Source organism: Biomphalaria glabrata, chromosome 10 (genome assembly GCF_947242115.1).
Source record: "Biomphalaria glabrata chromosome 10, xgBioGlab47.1, whole genome shotgun sequence".
NCBI lineage: Eukaryota > Metazoa > Mollusca > Gastropoda > Planorbidae > Biomphalaria > Biomphalaria glabrata.
In genome coordinates this window covers 5,206,946-5,228,422 of record NC_074720.1, presented here as the reverse complement: position 1 = coordinate 5,228,422, position 21,477 = coordinate 5,206,946, and the positions used below count along the sequence as shown (strand labels likewise).

General features: G+C 38.6%; 1 protein-coding gene across 4 annotated transcripts in view; it reads right to left on the bottom strand.

The window, feature by feature from the left end:
• Positions 1–21,477, bottom strand: part of LOC129928708 (uncharacterized) — a 154,312-nt gene that overhangs the window by 34,884 nt on the left and 97,951 nt on the right. For all 4 annotated transcript variants that reach the window (XM_056044191.1, XM_056044190.1, XM_056044193.1 and 1 more), the window contains one exon: positions 5,503–6,693. In XM_056044191.1, the coding sequence (XP_055900166.1) occupies positions 5,503–6,693 (1,191 nt within the window). The remainder of the gene's footprint in view (positions 1–5,502; positions 6,694–21,477) is intronic.

Below are 21,477 nucleotides of genomic sequence, written 5' to 3'. Positions count from 1 at the left end.
CTAGAGAGTTTCTGATGAAACCACGAGATGCTATGTTCAGATGTTTCAGATGTTTGGTGTGTGGGCTAGAGAGTTTCTGATGAAAACACGAGATGCTATGTTCAGATGTTTCAGATGTTTGGTGTGTGGGCTAGAGAGTTTCTGATGAAACCACGAGATGCTATGTCGTAATTCAGATGTTTGGGTGTGTAGGCTAGAGAGTTTCTGATGAAACCACGAGATGCTATGTTCAGATGTTTCAGATGTTTGGTGTGTGTAGGCTAGAGAGTTTCTGATGAAACCACGAGATGCTATGTCGTAATTCAGATGTTTGGGTGTGTAGGCTAGAGAGTTTCTGATGAAACCACGAGATGCTATGTTCAGATGTTTCAGATGTTTGGTGTGTGTAGGCTAGAGAGTTTCTGATGAAACCACGAGATGCTATGTCGTAATTCAGATGTTTGGTGTTTGTGGGCTAGAGAGTTTCTGATGAAACCACGAGATGCTATGTTCAGATGTTTCAGATGTTTGGTGTGTGTAGGCTAGAGAGTTTCTGATGAAACCACGAGATGCTATGTCGTAATTCAGATGTTTGGTGTTTGTGGGCTAGAGAGTTTCTGATGAAACCACGAGATGCTATGTTCAGATGTTTCAGATGTTTGGTGTGTGTAGGCTAGAGAGTTTCTGATGAAACCACGAGATGGTATGTCGTAATTCAGATGTTTGGTGTGTGTAGGCTAGAGAGTTTCTGATGAAACCACGAGATGCTATGTCGTAATTCAGATGTTTGGGTGTGTAGGCTAAAGAGTTTCTGATGAAACCACGAGATGCTATGTCGTAATTCAGATGTTTGGGTGTGTAGGCTAAAGAGTTTCTGATGAAACCACGAGATGCTATGTCGTAATTCAGATGTTTGGGTGTATAGGCTAGAGAGTTTCTGATGAAACCACGAGATGCTATGTCGTAATTCAGATGTTTGGTGTTTGTAGGCTAGAGAGTTTCTGATGAAACCACGAGATGCTATGTTCAGATGTTTCAGATGTTTGGTGTGTGTAGGCTAGAGAGTTTCTGATGAAACCACGAGATGCTATGTCGTAATTCAGATGTTTGGTGTTTGTGGGCTAGAGAGTTTCTGATGAAACCACGAGATGCTATGTTCAGATGTTTCAGATGTTTGGTGTGTGTAGGCTAGAGAGTTTCTGATGAAACCACGAGATGCTATATCGTAATTCAGATGTTTGGGTGTGTAGGCTAGAGAGTTTCTGATGAAACCACGAGATGGTATGTCGTAATTCAGATGTTTGGTGTGTGTGGGCTAGAGAGTTTCTGATGAAACCACGAGATGCTATGTTCAGATGTTTGGGTGTGTAGGCTAAAGAGTTTCTAATGAAACCACGAGATGCTATGTCGTAATTCAGATGTTTGGGTGTGTAGGCTAAAGAGTTTCTGATGAAACCACGAGATGCTATGTCGTAATTCAGATGTTTGGGTGTGTAGGCTAGAGAGTTTCTGATGAAACCACGAGATGCTATGTCGTAATTCAGATGTTTGGGTGTGTAGGCTAAAGAGTTTCTAATGAAACCACGAGATGCTATGTCGTAATTCAGATGTTTGGGTGTGTAGGCTAGAGAGTTTCTGATGAAACCACGAGATGCTATGTGGTAATTCAGATGTTTGGTGTGTGTAGGCTAGAGAGTTTCTGATGAAACCACGAGATGCTATGTCGTAATTCAGATGTTTGGTGTGTGTAGGCTAGAGAGTTTCTGATGAAACCACGAGATGCTATGTTCAGATGTTTCAGATGTTTGGTGTGTGTAGGCTAGAGAGTTTCTAATGAAACCACGAGATGCTATGTCGTAATTCAGATGTTTGGTGTGTGTAGGCTAGAGAGTTTCTGATGAAACCACGAGATGCTATGTTCAGATGTTTCAGATGTTTGGTGTGTGGGCTAGAGAGTTTCTGATGAAACCACGAGATGCTATGTCGTAATTCAGATGTTTGGTGTGTGTAGGCTAGAGAGTTTCTGATGAAACCACGAGATGCTATGTCGTAATTCAGATGTTTGGGTGTGTAGGCTAAAGAGTTTCTGATGAAACCACGAGATGCTATGTCGTAATTCAGATGTTTGGTGTGTGTAGGCTAGAGAGTTTCTGATGAAACCACGAGATGCTATGTTCAGATGTTTCAGATGTTTGGTGTGTGGGCTAGAGAGTTTCTGATGAAACCACGAGATGCTATGTCGTAATTCAGATGTTTGGTGTGTGTAGGCTAAAGAGTTTCTGATGAAACCACGAGATGCTATGTCGTAATTCAGATGTTTGGGTGTGTAGGCTAAAGAGTTTCTGATGAAACCACGAGATGCTATGTCGTAATTCAGATGTTTGGTGTGTGTAGGCTAAAGAGTTTCTGATGAAACCACGAGATGCTATGTCGTAATTCAGATGTTTGGGTGTGTGTAGGCTAAAGAGTTTCTGATGAAACCACGAGATGCTATGTCGTAATTCAGATGTTTGGGTGTGTGTAGGCTAAAGAGTTTCTGATGAAACCACGAGATGCTATGTCGTAATTCAGATGTTTGGTGTGTGTAGGCTAGAGAGTTTCTGATGAAACCACGAGATGGTATGTTCAGATGTTTGGGTGTGTAGGCTAGAGAGTTTCTGATGAAACCACGAGATGCTATGTCGTAATTCAGATGTTTGGTGTGTGGGCTAGAGAGTTTCTGATGAAACCACGAGATGCTATGTCGTAATTCAGATGTTTGGTGTTTGTGGGCTAGAGAGTTTCTGATGAAACCACGAGATGCTATGTTCAGATGTTTCAGATGTTTGGTGTGTGTAGGCTAGAGAGTTTCTGATGAAACCACGAGATGCTATGTCGTAATTCAGATGTTTGGGTGTGTAGGCTAGAGAGTTTCTGATGAAACCACGAGATGCTATGTCGTAATTCAGATGTTTGGGTGTGTAGGCTAGAGAGTTTCTGATGAAACCACGAGATGCTATGTCGTAATTCAGATGTTTGGTGTGTGTAGGCTAGAGAGTTTCTGATGAAACCACGAGATGCTATGTCGTAATTCAGATGTTTGGTGTGTGTAGGCTAGAGAGTTTCTGATGAAACCACGAGATGCTATGTCGTAATTCAGATGTTTGGGTGTGTAGGCTAGAGAGTTTCTGATGAAACCACGAGATGCTATGTCGTAATTCAGATGTTTGGGTGTGTGTAGGCTAAAGAGTTTCTGATGAAACCACGAGATGCTATGTCGTAATTCAGATGTTTGGGTGTGTGTAGGCTAAAGAGTTTCTGATGAAACCACGAGATGCTATGTCGTAATTCAGATGTTTGGGTGTGTAGGCTAAAGAGTTTCTGATGAAACCACGAGATGCTATGTCGTAATTCAGATGTTTGGTGTGTGTAGGCTAGAGAGTTTCTGATGAAACCACGAGATGCTATGTCGTAATTCAGATGTTTGGTGTGTGTAGGCTAGAGAGTTTCTGATGAAACCACGAGATGCTATGTCGTAATTCAGATGTTTGGGTGTGTAGGCTAGAGAGTTTCTGATGAAACCACGAGATGCTATGTCGTAATTCAGATGTTTGGGTGTATAGGCTAGAGAGTTTCTGATGAAACCACGAGATGCTATGTCGTAATTCAGATGTTTGGGTGTATAGGCTAGAGAGTTTCTGATGAAACCACGAGATGGTATGTTCAGATGTTTGGTGTGTGTAGGCTAGAGAGTTTCTGATGAAACCACGAGATGCTATGTCGTAATTCAGATGTTTGGGTGTGTAGGCTAAAGAGTTTCTGATGAAACCACGAGATGCTATGTCGTAATTCAGATGTTTGGGTGTGTAGGCTAAAGAGTTTCTGATGAAACCACGAGATGCTATGTTCAGATGTTTCAGATGTTTGGTGTGTAGGCTAGAGAGTTTCTGATGAAACCACGAGATGCTATGTTCAGATGTTTCAGATGTTTGGGTGTGTAGGCTAAAGAGTTTCTGATGAAACCACGAGATGCTATGTTCAGATGTTTCAGATGTTTGGTGTGTGGGCTAGAGAGTTTCTGATGAAACCACGAGATGCTATGTCGTAATTCAGATGTTTGGGTGTGTAGGCTAGAGAGTTTCTGATGAAACCACGAGATGCTATGTTCAGATGTTTCAGATGTTTGGGTGTGTAGGCTAGAGAGTTTCTGATGAAACCACGAGATGCTATGTCGTAATTCAGATGTTTGGGTGTGTAGGCTAGAGAGTTTCTGATGAAACCACGAGATGCTATATCGTAATTCAGATGTTTGGTGTGTGTAGGCTAGAGAGTTTCTGATGAAACCACGAGATGCTATATCGTAATTCAGATGTTTGGTGTGTGTAGGCTAGAGAGTTTCTGATGAAACCACGAGATGCTATGTCGTAATTCAAGTCATTTAGAATAGTGGGTTGAGAGTCGACGAAGAGATGTCAATAGACGTGAGACAGAAATGATTTACCAAATAGCATTACCTCAGTAACAAAAGTCAGATTATTTGCAGATGATTGCATAATATATAGAACAATAAAAATAACTCAAGATACAGAAATTTTACAAAGAGAATTAGATGAATTACAGAAATGGGAATCAAATTTCAACATGTCTTTCCACCCAGAAAAATGTCAGTTACTAAAAGTAACCAAAAAACTAAAACAAATAAATTCCACTTATCTTATTCATGGTAAACCAGCAACACAAACTAAAAACGCAAAATACCTAGGTGTTATAATAAATGAAAAACTGTCATGGAATCCACATATTGATGAAACTATCGAAAAATCAAACAAAGCATTAGGCTTTATTAAAAGAAACTTCTATAAATCAAATAAGAACATAAAACTAAAATGTTATTTAACCTTGGTTAAGCCAATAATAGAATATGCATCCTCCATTTGTGACCCCTCAACTCAAGAAAACATTAAGTAAGCCAATAATAGAATATGCATCCTTCATTTGTGACCCCTCAACTCAAGAAAACATTAAGAAACTGGAACATACACAAAATAGAGCGAGCAGTGAGATTCATAACAAACGAATATTCACATTTAACTAGAGTAACATCTTTAGTAAAATCACTAAATTTAGAAAACCTTCAGGACAGAAGACTCAAAAGTAAAGTAGCCATTATACATAAAACACTGAACCATAATCTTCAAATACAAAAACAAAATCTAATATAATACTCAGAAAGACTCAAAGATAAAGGCACATTCCTCGTTCCATATGTTAGGACAAATGTGTACAAATGCTCATTCTTACCTAGGAAGTAAATTATCTTCAACTCTGAAGCAGCATCCAAAGCATGTAAAACATTTTACTAACAAACAAGCAAACGATACTTTAACTCTGGCACACGATGAAATCTAAGAAAAAAATAACTTTTGCTTATACTAATTGTGTTCGATATTAGACCTTAAAAGATTAGGTCTGCATCACCCCTCGCTTCAAAAAGAAAAAAACAACAACAAACAAACAAACACATAGAACAAATAATCTGCTAACCTGAGACAGGTAATGTTTTCTGAAGGTATTCCTTGACATCGTGAAGGTCAAGGTCTTCTGATCTTTTCCCCCAGCTGGAGAAACCTGTACTGCTCCAACTGGGTCGCTTCGCGCCTAGATTTGCCCACCTCCATTTCCGTGTGTGTCGTATGGTCTGTTTTCCGTTGTTGTCCACACCTCGTTTGCCCCACACGGACATCTGCTTCCATTTCTTCTCTAGTTCAGGATCAAAGTCTCTTTTGCCCCATACTGACATTTCTTTCCATTTTTTCTCTAATTCAGGATTAAAGTCTCTTTTGCCCCAAACAGACATTTCTTTCCATTTCTTCTCTAATTCAGGGTTAAAGTCTCTTTTGCCCCATACTGACATTTCTTTCCATTTCTTCTCTAATTCAGGATTAAAGTCTCTTTTGCCCCATACTGACATTTCTTTCCATTTTTTTTCTAATTCAGGATCGAAATCTCTTTTGCCCCAAACCGACATTTCTTTCCATTTCTTCTCTAGTTCAGGATCAAAGTCTCTTTTGCCCCAAACAGACATTTCTTTCCATTTTTTCTCTAATTCGGGGTCATTGTCTCTTTTTCCCCAAACAGCCATCTCTTTCCATTTCTTCTCCAATTCAGGATCAAAGTCTCTTTTGCCCCAAACAGCCATCTCTTTCCATTTCTTCTCTAATTCGGGATCTGAACTACGCTTGCCCCAAACAGCCATTTGTTTCCACCTCTTCTCTAGTTCAGGATCGACATTTCGTTTGCCCCAAACAGACATTTCTTTCCACTTCTTATCCAGCTCTGGGTTAGCACCACTCATTTGAGAACCCTCCCACACAATTCCTGGGTACAAATAATCCATGTCCTGGTGATTGGATAACAAATCTGCTTCTCTTTTGCCCCAAACGGACATTTCTTTCCACCTCTTGCTCAAGGCATCATCGTCCAGAGACCTTTTACCCCAAGAACGAAACTGGGACCAGTGCCTTTTCTCGTTTGGCTGGTCGCCCACATTTTCAGCTGACGCCGAAGTTGATGACGGATCTTCGACTGCTTCGTTGAGCTGCAGAGTTCTGTCGGCTAGCGCCGTGTCCTGTAGCAAGCAGATGAGAATGACGTGGCACAATGTCAATGCAAGTGTCATAGTCCGCGAGGCTGCCATTGTCCAGGAAAAATGCATCTTAGGTTCTTTTTGATTACCTGTTAGAAATACATTATAAGAATGTTAACAAGAGTGGAATATACAGGAATTATTTTAACAATCACCACAAAACATAGATTATTAGAAAGATATCTCTTCGTTCAACAAATGGCATCTTAGTTTTATCTAGTTTGTGTTATGATTACGGTGCATTTTTTTAGACATCTAGCCGGAAATGACCCGCGGTCCGCGGGCTATAGAGTATTACTTATCTAGTCCATGGATTTGGATCTTTGTCAAACATTTTTCCACGAAAATAAAAGTAGATTGTGAAAATGGGTTTACCCGTTTATCCGACATATTCATATCTAATATATAATACTGCGGAAACAGGTTTACCTGATTTGTTAAAAAGTTAAAGCAAAGTAGTAAAGTTCTCCTTTCAGACCTTGCGATCTATAGGGCAGATGATGTAAAGGTCATCTGGTTCTGTGGCCAACGGTTAACGAGGGTGTTATGTGGCCAGCACAACGACCAACCGCCTTTACTTTTCCTCGACTAATGTCAGGTACCCTGGGTGGACTCAGAGGGGCCCAAGGATCTCGAAATTAAAAATCCTAGTCTTCACCAGGATTCAAACCCGGAATCTCAGTTCGGAAGCCAAGCGCTTTACCGCTAAGGCACCGCACTGAGGTTAAAAAAGTTTCGTTTCTTAATAGAGATGAATTTCGTTTTATTTTTAAATTTTAGGGCCTTCCGGATTTGGGAGGGACATCAAATGTACAGACTATCTCCGTCATGATCTAAGGAACATTTATGCCAAGATTTATCAAGATTTGTCAAACGGTTTTGATTTCTAGGCGGGACATACATACATACATACATACATAAATACATACAAACATACATACATAAATACATTATACATACAAACATACAAATATACATACATACATACATACATACATACAAACATACATACATATATACATACAAACATACAAACATACATACACACATACATACATACATACATACATACATACAAACATTATACATACATACATACATACAGGATGGCTGCCTGGTCGTGCGGTTTGCGCGCTGGACTGTCGTTCACATTTATCGATGGTCGAGGGTTCAAACCCTGCCCGCTCCCATCCCCCGTCGTCCTGCGGGAGGTTTGGACTAGGAAGTAATTATCTTCAACTCTGAAGGAACATCCGAAACATGTAAAACATTTTACAAACAAAACATACAAACATACATACATACATACATACATATCTATACAAACATACATACATACATACATACATATACAATAATATACATACATACAATAATGTAATAATGTTCAATAGAGTGTTATTGATTCGTAATTAATCAATATCCTGTTATTGCACGCTTAGGGCGCCGTTAACCAAACTTTATTGTGGACGTCTTGGGGGGATAGGTTCTTAAATTAGAAGCATGCTAACTCTGTATATATTTAGTTTGCTAGCATACATACATACATACATACATACATACATACAAACATTATACATACATACATACATACAAACATACATACATACATACATACATACATATCTATACAAACATACATACATACATACATACATATACAATAATATACATACATACAATAATGTAATAATGTTCAATAGAGTGTTATTGATTCGTAATTAATCAATATCCTGTTATTGCACGCTTAGGGCGCCGTTAACCAAACTTAATTGTGGACGTCTTGGGGGGATAGGTTCTTAAATTAGAAGCATGCTAACTCTGTATATATTTAGTTTGCTAGCGTGAATTTTGAAGAATTTTTTTTGGTTTGTTTCGTTTCAATGTCATTCTAGTTTTTAATCCATCTCTACGTCCGCCTTTTATGCCTAGCGCACCCCTACCACCCACCTTTGTGTCCAGCGCCTCCTACTACCTCTTAGCTCCCAGAGCGCCCCAATTTCACGAAATCGCCAACCAGGGGGCGCTAGAGCCCCTTGAAGACCACTAGTCTGTACGGTATTATCTAGTTGAGAACGCTTTTCGTTTGTGTAAAAAAAATGTAGGTCAAAACTTGGTCATCGTAAGGATTTAACTAAAAAAAAAAAAAAAAGGAATTAAAAAAAAAAGATAAATATTCATAGGGCTATCAACTTATTTTTTTTCTTATATTTTTGTTTTAATATCAGCATGTACGTAAAAATTTTTAATGGTCTGGTCGGGATTTTCTCTGTAATTAACACCATAACAAATAAAAAATTTAAAAAACAAACAAAAAAAAACCCACAAAAGAGGCGAAGAAAAGAGGCATAAGGCCCAAGGATTCCTATGATGATAAAGCTAAAATTGAATAGTCAAATTCTGAGGTTTCCTTTAAAAAAAAAAAACACCATAATTCTAATAATGGTGAATTGCGTAAATGATCATGTATCATTTGAAATGTGACTATATTTCCATTATACCGTCAGATACGTGAGATCGAAGATCGGCCTTCACAAGACTTAAGTAGTTTATGTTATCTTAACAATTTACTAAATATTGCTTTTTATGCATAAATTAATCATGTTTTATACTGTTATTTAATTCATTTTATTAGAAATCTATTATAAAATGAAAACAATTTTTATGCATAAATTAATCATGTTTTATACTGTTATGTAATTCATTTTATTATAAATCTATTATAAAATGAAAACAATTTTTATGCATAAATTAATCATGTTTTATACTGTTATTTAATTCATTTTATTATAAATCTATTTTAAAATGTAAACAATTTTCAAATAAAATAAAAGCGCCCAAAACAGATGTAGAAAGCCCAAAACGAGGCAAAGGAAGAGAGCCCACAAAAAGGGCAAAGAAAAGGGGCCTTTAAGCCCAAGGATTCCCATGATGAAAAAGCGTAGTGTGAAGCACAAATACTGAGGTATTTATTTATCGATAGCCGACAGTTTAACAGTGTTATGTTAACTTGTTTGACTTTTGTGTTATTGTAGGTTAAAGTATAACCCGAATAAAAAAACAACCCTCAAAATTAAATTGAAACTAAAATAAAAGAAAAAAAAAGTTCTTAAAGAAATTTAAAAAGTCACCGTCCGAATTAAAAATAAATAAATAAAAAAACAACTAATATCCATAATTGGCATATTAAGGAATTGATACTAAAATTGTTGATATGGAGCACAAAGTTGCGCTCGTTCAAGATATGTCCCTCGCTATCTCTATGCTCTGCCCTCTACTTTCCGAATTACGTAAAAACAATGTATAAAAGGGATTTTCATGAAGTATAATTGGTGAATGTTTTGTCACGCAGCACAAGTTTATTTGTGAATTTTTCAGCCTGATAGTATATAAGGTCACACTATATTATTCAAAAGGAGAAGCCTGTGGGTTGTGCCAGTTAGTCGATGAATATTAAAGCTACTCGTCCTGGAAATAACCGTGTCTTGGCTTCATTATGGGAAGCGTGGTCGAGAGGCTTAGTACGCTTGAACTTGGCTCGTCTTGGCTACCTATGAAAGGGGCTCCAGGTTCGACACCCGACTCGAGCAGAGTTGTGTTTACTGAGCGCTTAAAGGCAGCACGGGAAACCTTCTCCCGGATACCCCCTTCTCTCCCCATACCACTGGTCTACAAATGAGATAAGACCTTAGCGCTCTAAGCATGGTCTAAGCATGAAGGTAACGCAATATAAAAGCTATAATTATTATTATTACTGATTGTAAAGAAACTTTTTTTTTTAAACCAGTTTATTCCAGCATACTTTACGTTTAATTGGAGCGGCCCGATTTAAATCGACCCCCCAAATACACTTCTGGCCTGTTCAAATCATTTTTCTTCCCCCACACCATTTTTTTGTTTGTTTTGTATCACCTACGCTACCCCTCCCAAACACATATTTTTGCCAGAGAATTCCATGACCGAAAATCACTTATTCTCATATTCCCCAACCTCATACACACTCACACACCCTACGCCTTAGAAAATAGTCCTACATGTAATGTGAGCATTCTTCGACGTTTTTCAGCTTTTTATCAAATTATTTGAAAGGCTTTATTTCGCTTTGAAACACAGCGCATTTTTAAATCAAGCGTTTAAAAATCAAATTAGGATCAAGGTTATGAATATCAAGAGGCCCAAACAAGACTATGGCCCCAAAACCCTCCTATAGAACAAAAGCTATATGAAGAGCTGCCTGATCTGGAAGCCACTGCGCGGTTCATCTCAGACATAGGATTACTGATCTTAGCCCTCAGACATGTAAAATGAGAACGAAGAAGAAGAAAATTTTTTATTTCAAGTTTTATATAGATCGAATTATATAAATTAAATTGTGCGAAAAACGCTACTTAAAGATAAATAAATAAAAAAAAAAAACACCATCTGAGTACGGTCTGAGCTAACAGAGTGTTATTACTATTAGAGGAAATGCTAAGAAAAAACAAAAGTATAATCGTGTACTTTTAAATATGTCGGATTTTGAAAAACAAACTGGTTGGGTCGAGATGGCGAATAACGAAATGTATAAGGTCCTTTTAACCGCTGCGATCATGACAATATTTTGTCCTAGATCTAAGGTAAGAATTAAAAGGTTTTATTTTCGTATTTTTTTCGTCCATGGCAAGCGGGAAGAGTGGTAATGGGTGATCCAGTGAATCAGGGGCCTTTGTAAATATAATAATTTATATTTTTTAAGTTTATTTTATATGCTTGTGAGTCTTGGACGCTGACTGCAGAGCTAGAGAGGAAGATCCTAGCAATGGAATTGAGATGCTACAGAAGGATCCTAGGTATCACATTTAAAGGCCGCATCACAAACCAAGAGATTAGAGACAGGGTTACTGCAGCGATTGGACCTTATGATGACCTGCTAACTATCGTAAAAAAAAAAAAAAAAAGCTAAAAAATCTATGGCCATATTACGACAGAAAAAGCGATGGGAGGACAACATAAAAGAATGGAAGGACCTGCAAAAGACAGAGAAGAATGGAGAAAGACAGTCGATGAATCAGGCATGGTGCGTCAACGGTCCAACAGACTAAGGGATAGATGAATGATATTAGTGCACCATCTTGAACTTTCGTTTGCTTACATATTTCGGATGTTCTTTAAGAATTGAAGATGACCAATCCCAAATCTTCCTACTGACAGCGGGGGGATGTCGGCGGTCAAGGTTCGAACCCTGGACCACCAAAACGACAGTCAAAAGAGTATACCAGACGAACAGGCGTCCAGTTCTGTGTTGTCACATTCCTACCACAATCTTTCTCTAATTTATAATATAACAAGAGTCTTCTCTAATATAGCATCCTTAAAACAAGTGTTCTTTAATATAGCGTCATTATAACAAGAGTTTTCTCTATTAAAGAGTCATAACAAGAGTGTGCGCGCTGGCTGGCGTGTCGTGTGATATAAACCCAGCTGACAGATGACACTGTACATGTCCAGGGTAAGTAGCCACAAAACGGTGGGCGGGGATATTGGGGTGTAATAATGAGGCAACACTACCTCTCTCTCTTTCTCAAACACACGCACACACTCACACACACACACACACATACAAATGAAAAAAACCCTACAAGCCCCCTACCTTTTCTACAACTTTTTTTCCCCATGTGTAAGTCAAAAAAAAAACAACAAAAAACAACGTTATGACATTAGGGTCACTAAGGGCAGTGCGTGACCTTCCCAGGTAAGTCTCAGTTCGAATCTGTCTTGAATGCGGAAATTGTTAGCGCGAGGTAATGCAAAGAAATGACAAGGAGTTCCAGACCCAGTAAAAATCCTTACAAACTTCTTTCAACGTAAACATAAGTAGAGTTTATGCAAGGGAAAGAACTGCACAGTTGCTACCATATCTCAATACTGAGTGGTCAAGCTTTATCTCCCTTTTTTTAAATAAAATAATCAATTAATTACAACGAATTAATTAATTAATTGTTTATTTTTAAAATTTGATTCATGTTTTGTTATCGACACCTTATAGTTGTGGCAAAGTTTTAATTTGATTCAAAAATGGGAAGTAGGAGAAGTAACGTGTTCTAGATTTGCACCAGACAGTCAGACAGACAGACAGACATAGTGAGTTGATGTAAGCTTTGCAATAAATAGAGGCACCCCTTTCAGACCTTTTTGTTCTATGGGGGAAAACGAACTAAAGCTTATCTGTTTCTACAGTAGACGAGGGTGTCATGAGGCCAGCACAACGACCAATTCTCCATTACTTCTCCAGGATAATTCAGGACCCATTAGAGTTGGCTGGATTCAGGTGTGTCCTAAAAATCCAGAAAAAAAAAACGAGATCCATTCGCTACCGGGATACCTACACAAAAGCCCTCGCTTGAATACTTATCACTACGCCTCATTTTTAATGTGAAAGTGTGTATACATTATATGTTCGATAGTTACGATATGGACAAAGTTCTCTCAGAGACAATTGGATTTGAGTGCTCTGATCTTGAACATATATACTGAAACTTATATCTCTATCGGTGCAAGATTTATGGACTCGATCGCAATGTTAAACGACTTATTAGCAGAGACTATATGAAGCTTCTTTCTATTCTTAATAAAAACCGTTGTATTTCTTCCTTTAAAACACTCATTGGCAACAATGTTTACCACCATTACCTATAAAATGCTGAGGAAAAAAGAACAACGCAGGCAGAAGAAAAACGCCAGAAAAGAAAAGCAAGACAAACGACACTAGCTCCAGCTGGAATAACCTGCCCAGTGTGCGGCCGAACATTCCGGGCTCACATAGGTCTCACCAGCCACATGAGGAGGCATAAAACCCCAGTGCAAAGCCCTCAGCCCCCTGGATGACAAAGTGGTCATCATCGAACCACGATGGACGAACTATATATATATATATATATAAAATGCTTCCAATTGCACGGGTCTCAAATAGCCTCTGACAACCAGTCCAACTCCTGGCTTTGACGTGTGGTTTAGATATTGAGCCTGGCGGAACCGTGGCCACTGACAGGAGAAGGGGCAAAGGCGAGCAACTGGCGCCTAAACCAGTACGCTTCGGGCAGGAGGGGCTCGTTAGCCTTGGTTGGCTACCCATCTAGGACGATGAAAGCTCTGAATTCAAACCTCCGCGGCCTTGCGGCTATACCCAAACACAGAAGGGCCTTCGGGAGATCACCCAGATGGAAAAATCCGGAGCTGGTGACCCTAAAAGCAGATTGTGACACACAGTGCTACAGCCTGACAAAGCTTACTGCGCTACTGATTCCAAAATGTATCGGATATTCCGTGCCTTTGATCACATCAGCTGCGTGGAGAGAGGCGAACTACTGTGTGGGCGACATCGTTCCGACCATAAGCAATGTCCAGGCTTTCATCTCGCTCGCCTATGCAATGCCAGTTCTCCCCAACGCCACCCCCCCCCCCCAATCCCAATAGCATTGCGAAAAATTACATCCCAATGTAAAGAAACGCCAAATTATTCAATGATGCTTCTTGTCCATCCTGTTTTTCCACAGCCGTACGCAATATATAGATTTATAGAACAGAGTACAATTCCACGATATACTAGACATAAAGCTGAGTAGTACATGACGCAGTGACTGACCTTTTGTAATTTGCATTTTTGATTTAAAATTATTTTTTTTTAAATACAGATGTTTCTTCAAAAGAGAAATTAATTACGTCCTACTCGTATCCAGATGTTAATGAGGTTAAAGGATTCTCAACCTTTTTAGTTCCGGAAGCGGTACACAAAAATCTAAAACTATTCCTGTAGTATGCTGTATTAACGAATGAATCAATTTGAATAAAATTGTCGATTGTAGTTTTTTTGGTATGCACAATACAAGTTGCACATTCTTTTTTTTTTCGTAAGAGTAAATTTTATTTTATAATTTTGCTATTTTCTGCGTTGTGTGTGGCGCCCCAGCAGATTAAGGGATAGACAAATGTGAAGGGGAAAATAAAACGAATTGAAGGAAATAAAAATGTTCATCTTCGATTTAGAAACAATTTAGTCTCTTTTTAGAACCGATCGTCTCATCAGTACAGCTCAATGGGTATGAAGACACTTAAAATTTATCGTGAATATTTGAAATTAAAAAATGAGTTTATGGTCTTATGAATATTTATAACTATTTTAAAAGTTTTTTTTTGTTCTTTCTTTTTTACTACGAAGACCTAACTGTGACATTTATGTTTTGACACATTCAACGCTCTCTGATGGTATTATGTGTGCGTGTGCGCGCGCGCGCGCGTGTGTGTGTGTGTGTGTGTGGGATTTTATCGAATTAAATCTTCCGTATCTTTCTCAACTCATAAATAGGAAAAGTAAATTGTTATGAAATGCAGATAATTGAGCTAATCTTTCACTCCAAAGTTTGATGAGTTTTATGTAAATTCAGAATTTAAAAGAAAACGAATTAAAAAAAAATATTTGAAATATTAAAAAAAAAAAAAGATTCTGGCCATTTTCAGAAAGTTATATTTGTCTCTTAAAGTCTCTTTACCATTTTAACATTGAAGTTTATAAAATTAAAACTAAAAATAAATCGCCATTGTAACTCAAGAATATGTTTAGTGGGCAAAGATTCAATCTAAAAAAGAAGTGAAATTAATTAAAGTTGTCGTGGATGTTGTGTAAAAATTAAGGAATATAGAAAAATGACGTAAATCTAATTATTTTGTCATTAATTTTTTTTTTCTATTAAATTAAACAAATTATAATTATAGTATTTCTTTTTTTTTTTTTTTCGCTCTTTTTTCTAGAATATTTTGAAAGTTTTGGTCTGGAACAAAAAATGAAACTTTGAGGCTTTAGTTCTGCAGCAAACGAGGAATTAGCCAGACATGTAACAGAGACTAGCAGCACTCTAGTTATTGAGAAAGAAATGTTAAGATCCTGAATATCCTGAAGATCCTGAAGCAGAAATTCCTTCTTCACGTTAATACCATTATCCGGGCCCGCATCGTCATTCTGTGTCACATAATTACGCCCTCCCACCAAGTACATCGAGGGTCTCAAACCTTTTTTTATTTTACCACTGTTGCTTTCACATGCATTGTTATGTTTGGGTAAACTCATACTGGAACCCGAGGCTTCTTCCAAATACAAATAATGTTATGTTTGGGGTAAAGACACACTGGAACCCGAGGCTTCTTCCAAATACAAACAATGTTATATTTGGGGTAAAGACACACTGGAACCCGAGACTTCTTTCAAATACAAACAGTGTTATGTTTGGGGTAAAGACACACTGGAACCCGAGGCTTCTTTCAAATACAAACAATGTTATGTTTGGGTAAAGACACACTGGAACCCGAGGCTTCTTTCAAATACAAACAATGTTATGTTTGGGTAAAGACACACTGGAACCCGAGGCTTCTTTCAAATACAAACAAGGTTATGTTTGGGGTAAAGACACACTGGAACACGAGACTTCTTCCAAATACAAACAATGTGTTTATGTTTGGGGTAAAGACACACTGGAACTAGAGACTTCTTCCAAATACAAACAAGGTTATGTTTGGGGTAAAGACACACTGGAACCAGAGACATCTTCCAAATACAAACAATGTTATGTTTGGGGTAAAGACACACTGGAACCCGAGACTTCTTCAAAAGACAAAAACAAAAAACCCTCATTGAAATTGTAATCTCTTGAAGAGGTAAGATTGCACTAAGATTTTCACCTAATCCTCTGACATCTCAACATCTGTAAAAGAGGCTACTTAATGCAGGAAACAAGGGAAGGGTCTATCTAGTCGCGCAATATGCGCTTTGGATTTTCGTCCCGATAGATCTTATTTTGAGCTGTTATTCCCTGACGTCCTGAAGATGATTTGGGCTAAGACGTAATGATCTACAATTGTGAAGTAACTTCCCACAACTAGTAAACAAAACAACAACAACAACAACAAAAAAAAAAAAGATATCTTCATAATCCATCCTGTCTGACAATTTATTCAACACAGTCGAAACCAGATTAGAATTAGAAATATTCAATTTTATCCATTCTCACTAGCCGTAAAACTGCTACGAGCAGCATGTCACATTACTACCGCCCACTGTTAACGAAAAGTATAAACATAGTAAGAAGAATTAACCACCTTTACTATTTCCCAACTAACATCAGGCACCCATTACAGTTGGTTGGACTCAGGGCCCCCTAAAAATCTCGAAATTCACAATATTTCTAACATCATGAAAGGTCATTGAGTGCAGCCTATTACTGATTACAACCCCTTGTCCTTCCCTACGTGTGCATCATATAGTATTTTTTAGAATGGTCGAGACCAGGAGGATATTAAGAATACAGACAATTGAACTGATGAAGGTGTCACCTCTAAATAGGCGCGATTTAACAGGAAGTTTTTCAGTTCACCCGGACAATGATAATTCTAGCATAAACGTATAGACCATAACCTAAGAAAAGGGAAATAACTTAAAAAAAAACTAGATTTAGGAGAAAAATAATTCTTTTCTAGTTCCATCTGCTTTTTTTTTTTTTTATAAAACCCGGAGGCTACGTGGAAAAAAAAACCGGAAACAAATTTGTTACCTCCGTTGTGCCCTCCATCTCCCGAATTCGTGTCGGCGCCCTGACACTCCTCTCGCGTCATTCCAGCTCCCCATTCTGAAATGTTCGCCGCGAATGGTGCGCAGTGCTGTCCCCTAAAACTTCCGAAGACAGCTATTAAGGGGCAATTACTCTGGCGATTCTTTATAAGGGAGATATCCGCGGCTCTTTGCCGAATTAATAGCGTGTGATTTCTCTCTCTCTCTCTCTCTTTCCGTCACTCTATCTTTATGTCACTCCCCCATGCCTCTTATCTTATCTACTTTCTTTTTTTTTCTCCTCCCCTCTCTTATTAGCCCTCCCAAATGGCCGAGGCGGATGCCGGGAATGACGACGCATGATGGAAGCGGGCCGATGTATGAGCCATTTAGTTGTCAGGAAGAGATCGCCCCTGTAGCTCTGTTAGAGCTCATGAAAGTGGAAGTTGAAAAAATGGGAGGGGGGCGGCGGTACGAGGGGTGAGAACCTGAATGGATGATCTGATTAAGCTATATTTATATGTGGTGCGTGGTGGCCGAGTGGAAAGGAGTATGGCTACTGAACTGAAGGTCTCAAAGTTCAAATCACGATGAAGGCCTGAATCTTGAACTTCAAGATTTACATCATTATTATAGTGGTGTTACTTAAAGGGAGGCAACTCAATGAGGGTCGACATTACAAGATGATGGCTGTTTATTTATAAATGGTATGAGGCCACCACAGTCTTAGTCTTGTGATTTTGCCTACAAGGTTCACTGTCTCCGCATCTGTCTTCACTTTCCTTCAAGGTTCACTTTCTCTTCCTGTCTTCTCTTTCCTTCAAGGTTCACTTTTTCTGTCTCTGTCTTCTCTTTCCTACAAGGTTCACTGTCTCCGCCTCTGTGTTTCTTTTCTACAAGGTTCACTGTCTCCGCCTCTGACTTCTTTCCTACAAGGTTCACTGTCTCCGCCTCTGACTTCTTTCCTACAAGGTTCACTGTCTCCGCCTCTGTGTTTCTTTTCTACAAGGGTCACTGTCTCTGCCTCTGACATCTTTCCTACAAGGTTCACTGTCTCCGCCTCTGTGTTTCTTTTCTACAAGGTTCACTGTCTCCGCCTCTGACTTCTTTCCTACAAGGTTCACTGTCTCCGCCTCTGTGTTTCTTTTCTACAAGGTTCACTGTCTCCGCCTCTGACATCTTTCCTACAAGGTTCACTGTCTCCGCCTCTGTGTTTCTTTTCTACAAGGTTCACTGTCTCCGCCTCTGACTTCTTTCCTACAAGGTTCACTGTCTACGCATCTCACTTCTTTCCTACAAGGTTCACTGTCTCCGCCTCTGACCTCTTTCCTACAAGGTTCACTGTCTCCGCCTCTGACCTCTTTTCTACAAGGCTTACTATTGTCTCCTCTAGCACTGCTTCTACTGGGTCACAGTCCGTCTTAGTCTTCTTGTGTTAAGCACGGTTGCCTTCACAAACCAACCAAGAATGTCTTCCACTTGCAGGAACGATCTTATCACTCAGGGCCGGCCCTAACCATTGCAGGGCCCTATGCGAAACTGATTGCGAGGGGCCCAGTCTGGGTAGGGATAAGCATAATGTCAAATTTAAGATTTTGTATTAGAAAACACATTCGTCTTTGCAATACATTTCTATTAAACGAAAGCTGACAAAGCCGTTTTTTTTTTTTTAATCGCGCGTAGAAAGTAGAAATGACACCCCAAATTAAAAACTTTGTCTATTTTTCAGGGAGATTTTTATGAGTTTTCATGAGATTTTAATAATTTCAGATTTCCTGGACGTTTTCGTATATTTTGCCAATTCAGGAGTTTTCTAGGAGGTCCTGGAAAATCAGGAGGCCGTGGAAACAATGTTATTTTATATAACTTATAATGTTTTAGTTTAATAATTTACACCTAGAATTAGCGCGGGGCCTACGACAGTGCAAGGCCCACTGCGGCTGCATAGGTTGCAGTCGCCAAAGTCCGGCCCTGTTTCCACTGTTTCTCGGACACTTTCTTATCAAGACCACCCACAAAGAGCACCTACACTGCTGGTCCTTCTGCTGGCTATGATCTCTTTCGTAACTTTTAGTCGGAGCGAGGCAAGGTCTAGCCCTAGATGTTAGCTTCTTCCTTCCAGTTTCTTTTAACAGTTCGTCCATATCCGGTATTGAACAGTTCGCTGGTGCGTATTTTCAGCGTTGGCGCAAGAGCAGAGTTATTACATGATGCTCATGCCAAATTTCAGAGAAAGATTGACCAAACGGAGTTGATTTCTATTGAGGAACATAATATGCCCAAAGATTCTTCTTTATATATTAAATCTTAAAAGCTTTTTCTTTGCCTATTTTTTTTTTTAATTTTTAAATGTGTTTGGCAGTGTGTGTGACTGTGTGTGTGTGTGTGTGCTGCATGTAGCTTTTTGTAACAACAGGAAATGAATGGTTAGCAGGCCGTCATCCCCCACATCCCCCTCCCCAAACTTCAAGGCCAACATTACTGGTTGGACTAAACATTCTTCATTTCGATCTATAAATAGAATCTTGTCCTGTCAAGCTTCTCTAGAAGTATAGTGAAAAGGGTCTGAAACTAATCACACTTTGTCTTTTATGTTTGTTAGTAATGTTTAAAGAACTATGTGCACCAAACTATGAGCACTGAACTATGAGAACCAACATTTGTGCACCAAATTATGTGCACCAAACTATTTACACCAAACTGTGTGCACCAAATTGTGTTCAGCAACGTCGTTCATCAGTAAGACTTAATTTTGTCGACTAAAGTCAACATAAAAGAAAAATAATATGATATCACTGTTTCAATCAAAAAATCAATTAATAGTTCAGGACACTTTTAAAACAGAAGCATCTTATCTTATCTTATACATTACAGAAGTTATGTTTTCAAAATGGTCTTTTCATTAAGTGGAACGGGCAGTTGCCCAACATTCGAGGCCCTAAACATCCCTAAGAAGTGTCTGTGGGAAGTACCGCTGCAGACCTGCCACGTCATCAGAAAAAAAAAAGTCTTTAGTGGACACTGATAAATGGGCTACAATGAATTTTGTTTCTCTTTAACGTAGCTCGACCCCTGGCAGTGCCTAATCATGAACCAAGTAGCTGCGTCTTCTATGGGCAAATATTTAGAGAGGCTTTCGGATCGGCCCAGTACCGTTAGCTGGACATCTGAGAAATATCCACTGTTAAATGTAACACTAATAGAAGGGTGGTCTTGGAGTTCAAAGGTTACGGAAAGCAGCATCAATAATAATGATCTAATATATCTAATATATAGTGAAATAAGAGAGAGAGAGAGAGAGAGAGAGAGAGAGAGAGAGGCTGAGAGAGAGAAATTGAGAGAGAGAAATTGAGAGAGAGAAATTGAGAGAGAGAGAGATATTGAGAGAGAGAGAGAGAGGCTGAGAGAGAGAAATTGAGAGAGAGAAATTGAGAGAGAAATTAAGAGAGAGAAATTGATTTGAGATTGATAGAGAGAGATTGAGAAAGAGAAATTAAGAGAGAGAAATTGATTTGAGATTGATAGAGAGAGATTGAGAAAGAGAAATTAAGAGAGAGAAATTGATTTGAGATTGATAGAGATTGAGAGAGAGAAATTGAATTGAGATTGATAGAGAGAAATTGAGAAAGAGAAATTGATAGAGAGAAATTGATTTGAGATTGATAGAGATTGAGAGAGAGAAATTGAATTGAGATTGATAGAGAGAGATCGAGAGAGAGAAATTGATTTGAGATTGAGAGAGAGAGATTGAGAGAGAGAAATTGATTTGAGATTGATAGAGATTGAGAGAGAGAAATTGATTTGAGATTGAGAGAGAGAGATTGAGAAAGAGAAATTAAGAGAGAGAAATTGATTTGAGATTGATAGAGATTGAGAGAGAGAAATTGATTTGAGATTGAGAGAGAGAGATTGAGAAAGAGAAATTGATTTGAGATTGATAGAGAGAGATTGAGAGAGAGAAATTGATTTGAGATTGATAGAGAGAGATTGAGAGAGAGAAATTGATTTGAGATTGAGAGAGAGAGATTGAGAAAGAGAAATTGAATTGAGATTGAGAGTGAGAGAGAGAGAGATTGAGAGAGAGAGAGAGAGATTGAGAGAGAGATTGAGAGAGAGAGAGATCGAGAGAGAGAGAAACTGAGAGAGAAAGAAAGAGCGAGTGAGAGATTGAGAAATTGAGAGAACGAGAGAGATTGAGAAGAGATTGAGATATAGAGGAATTGAAAGAGTTGAGAGATAATGAGAGATAGAGAGATTGAGAGAGAGATTGAGAGAGAGAGATTGAGAGAGAGATTTAGAG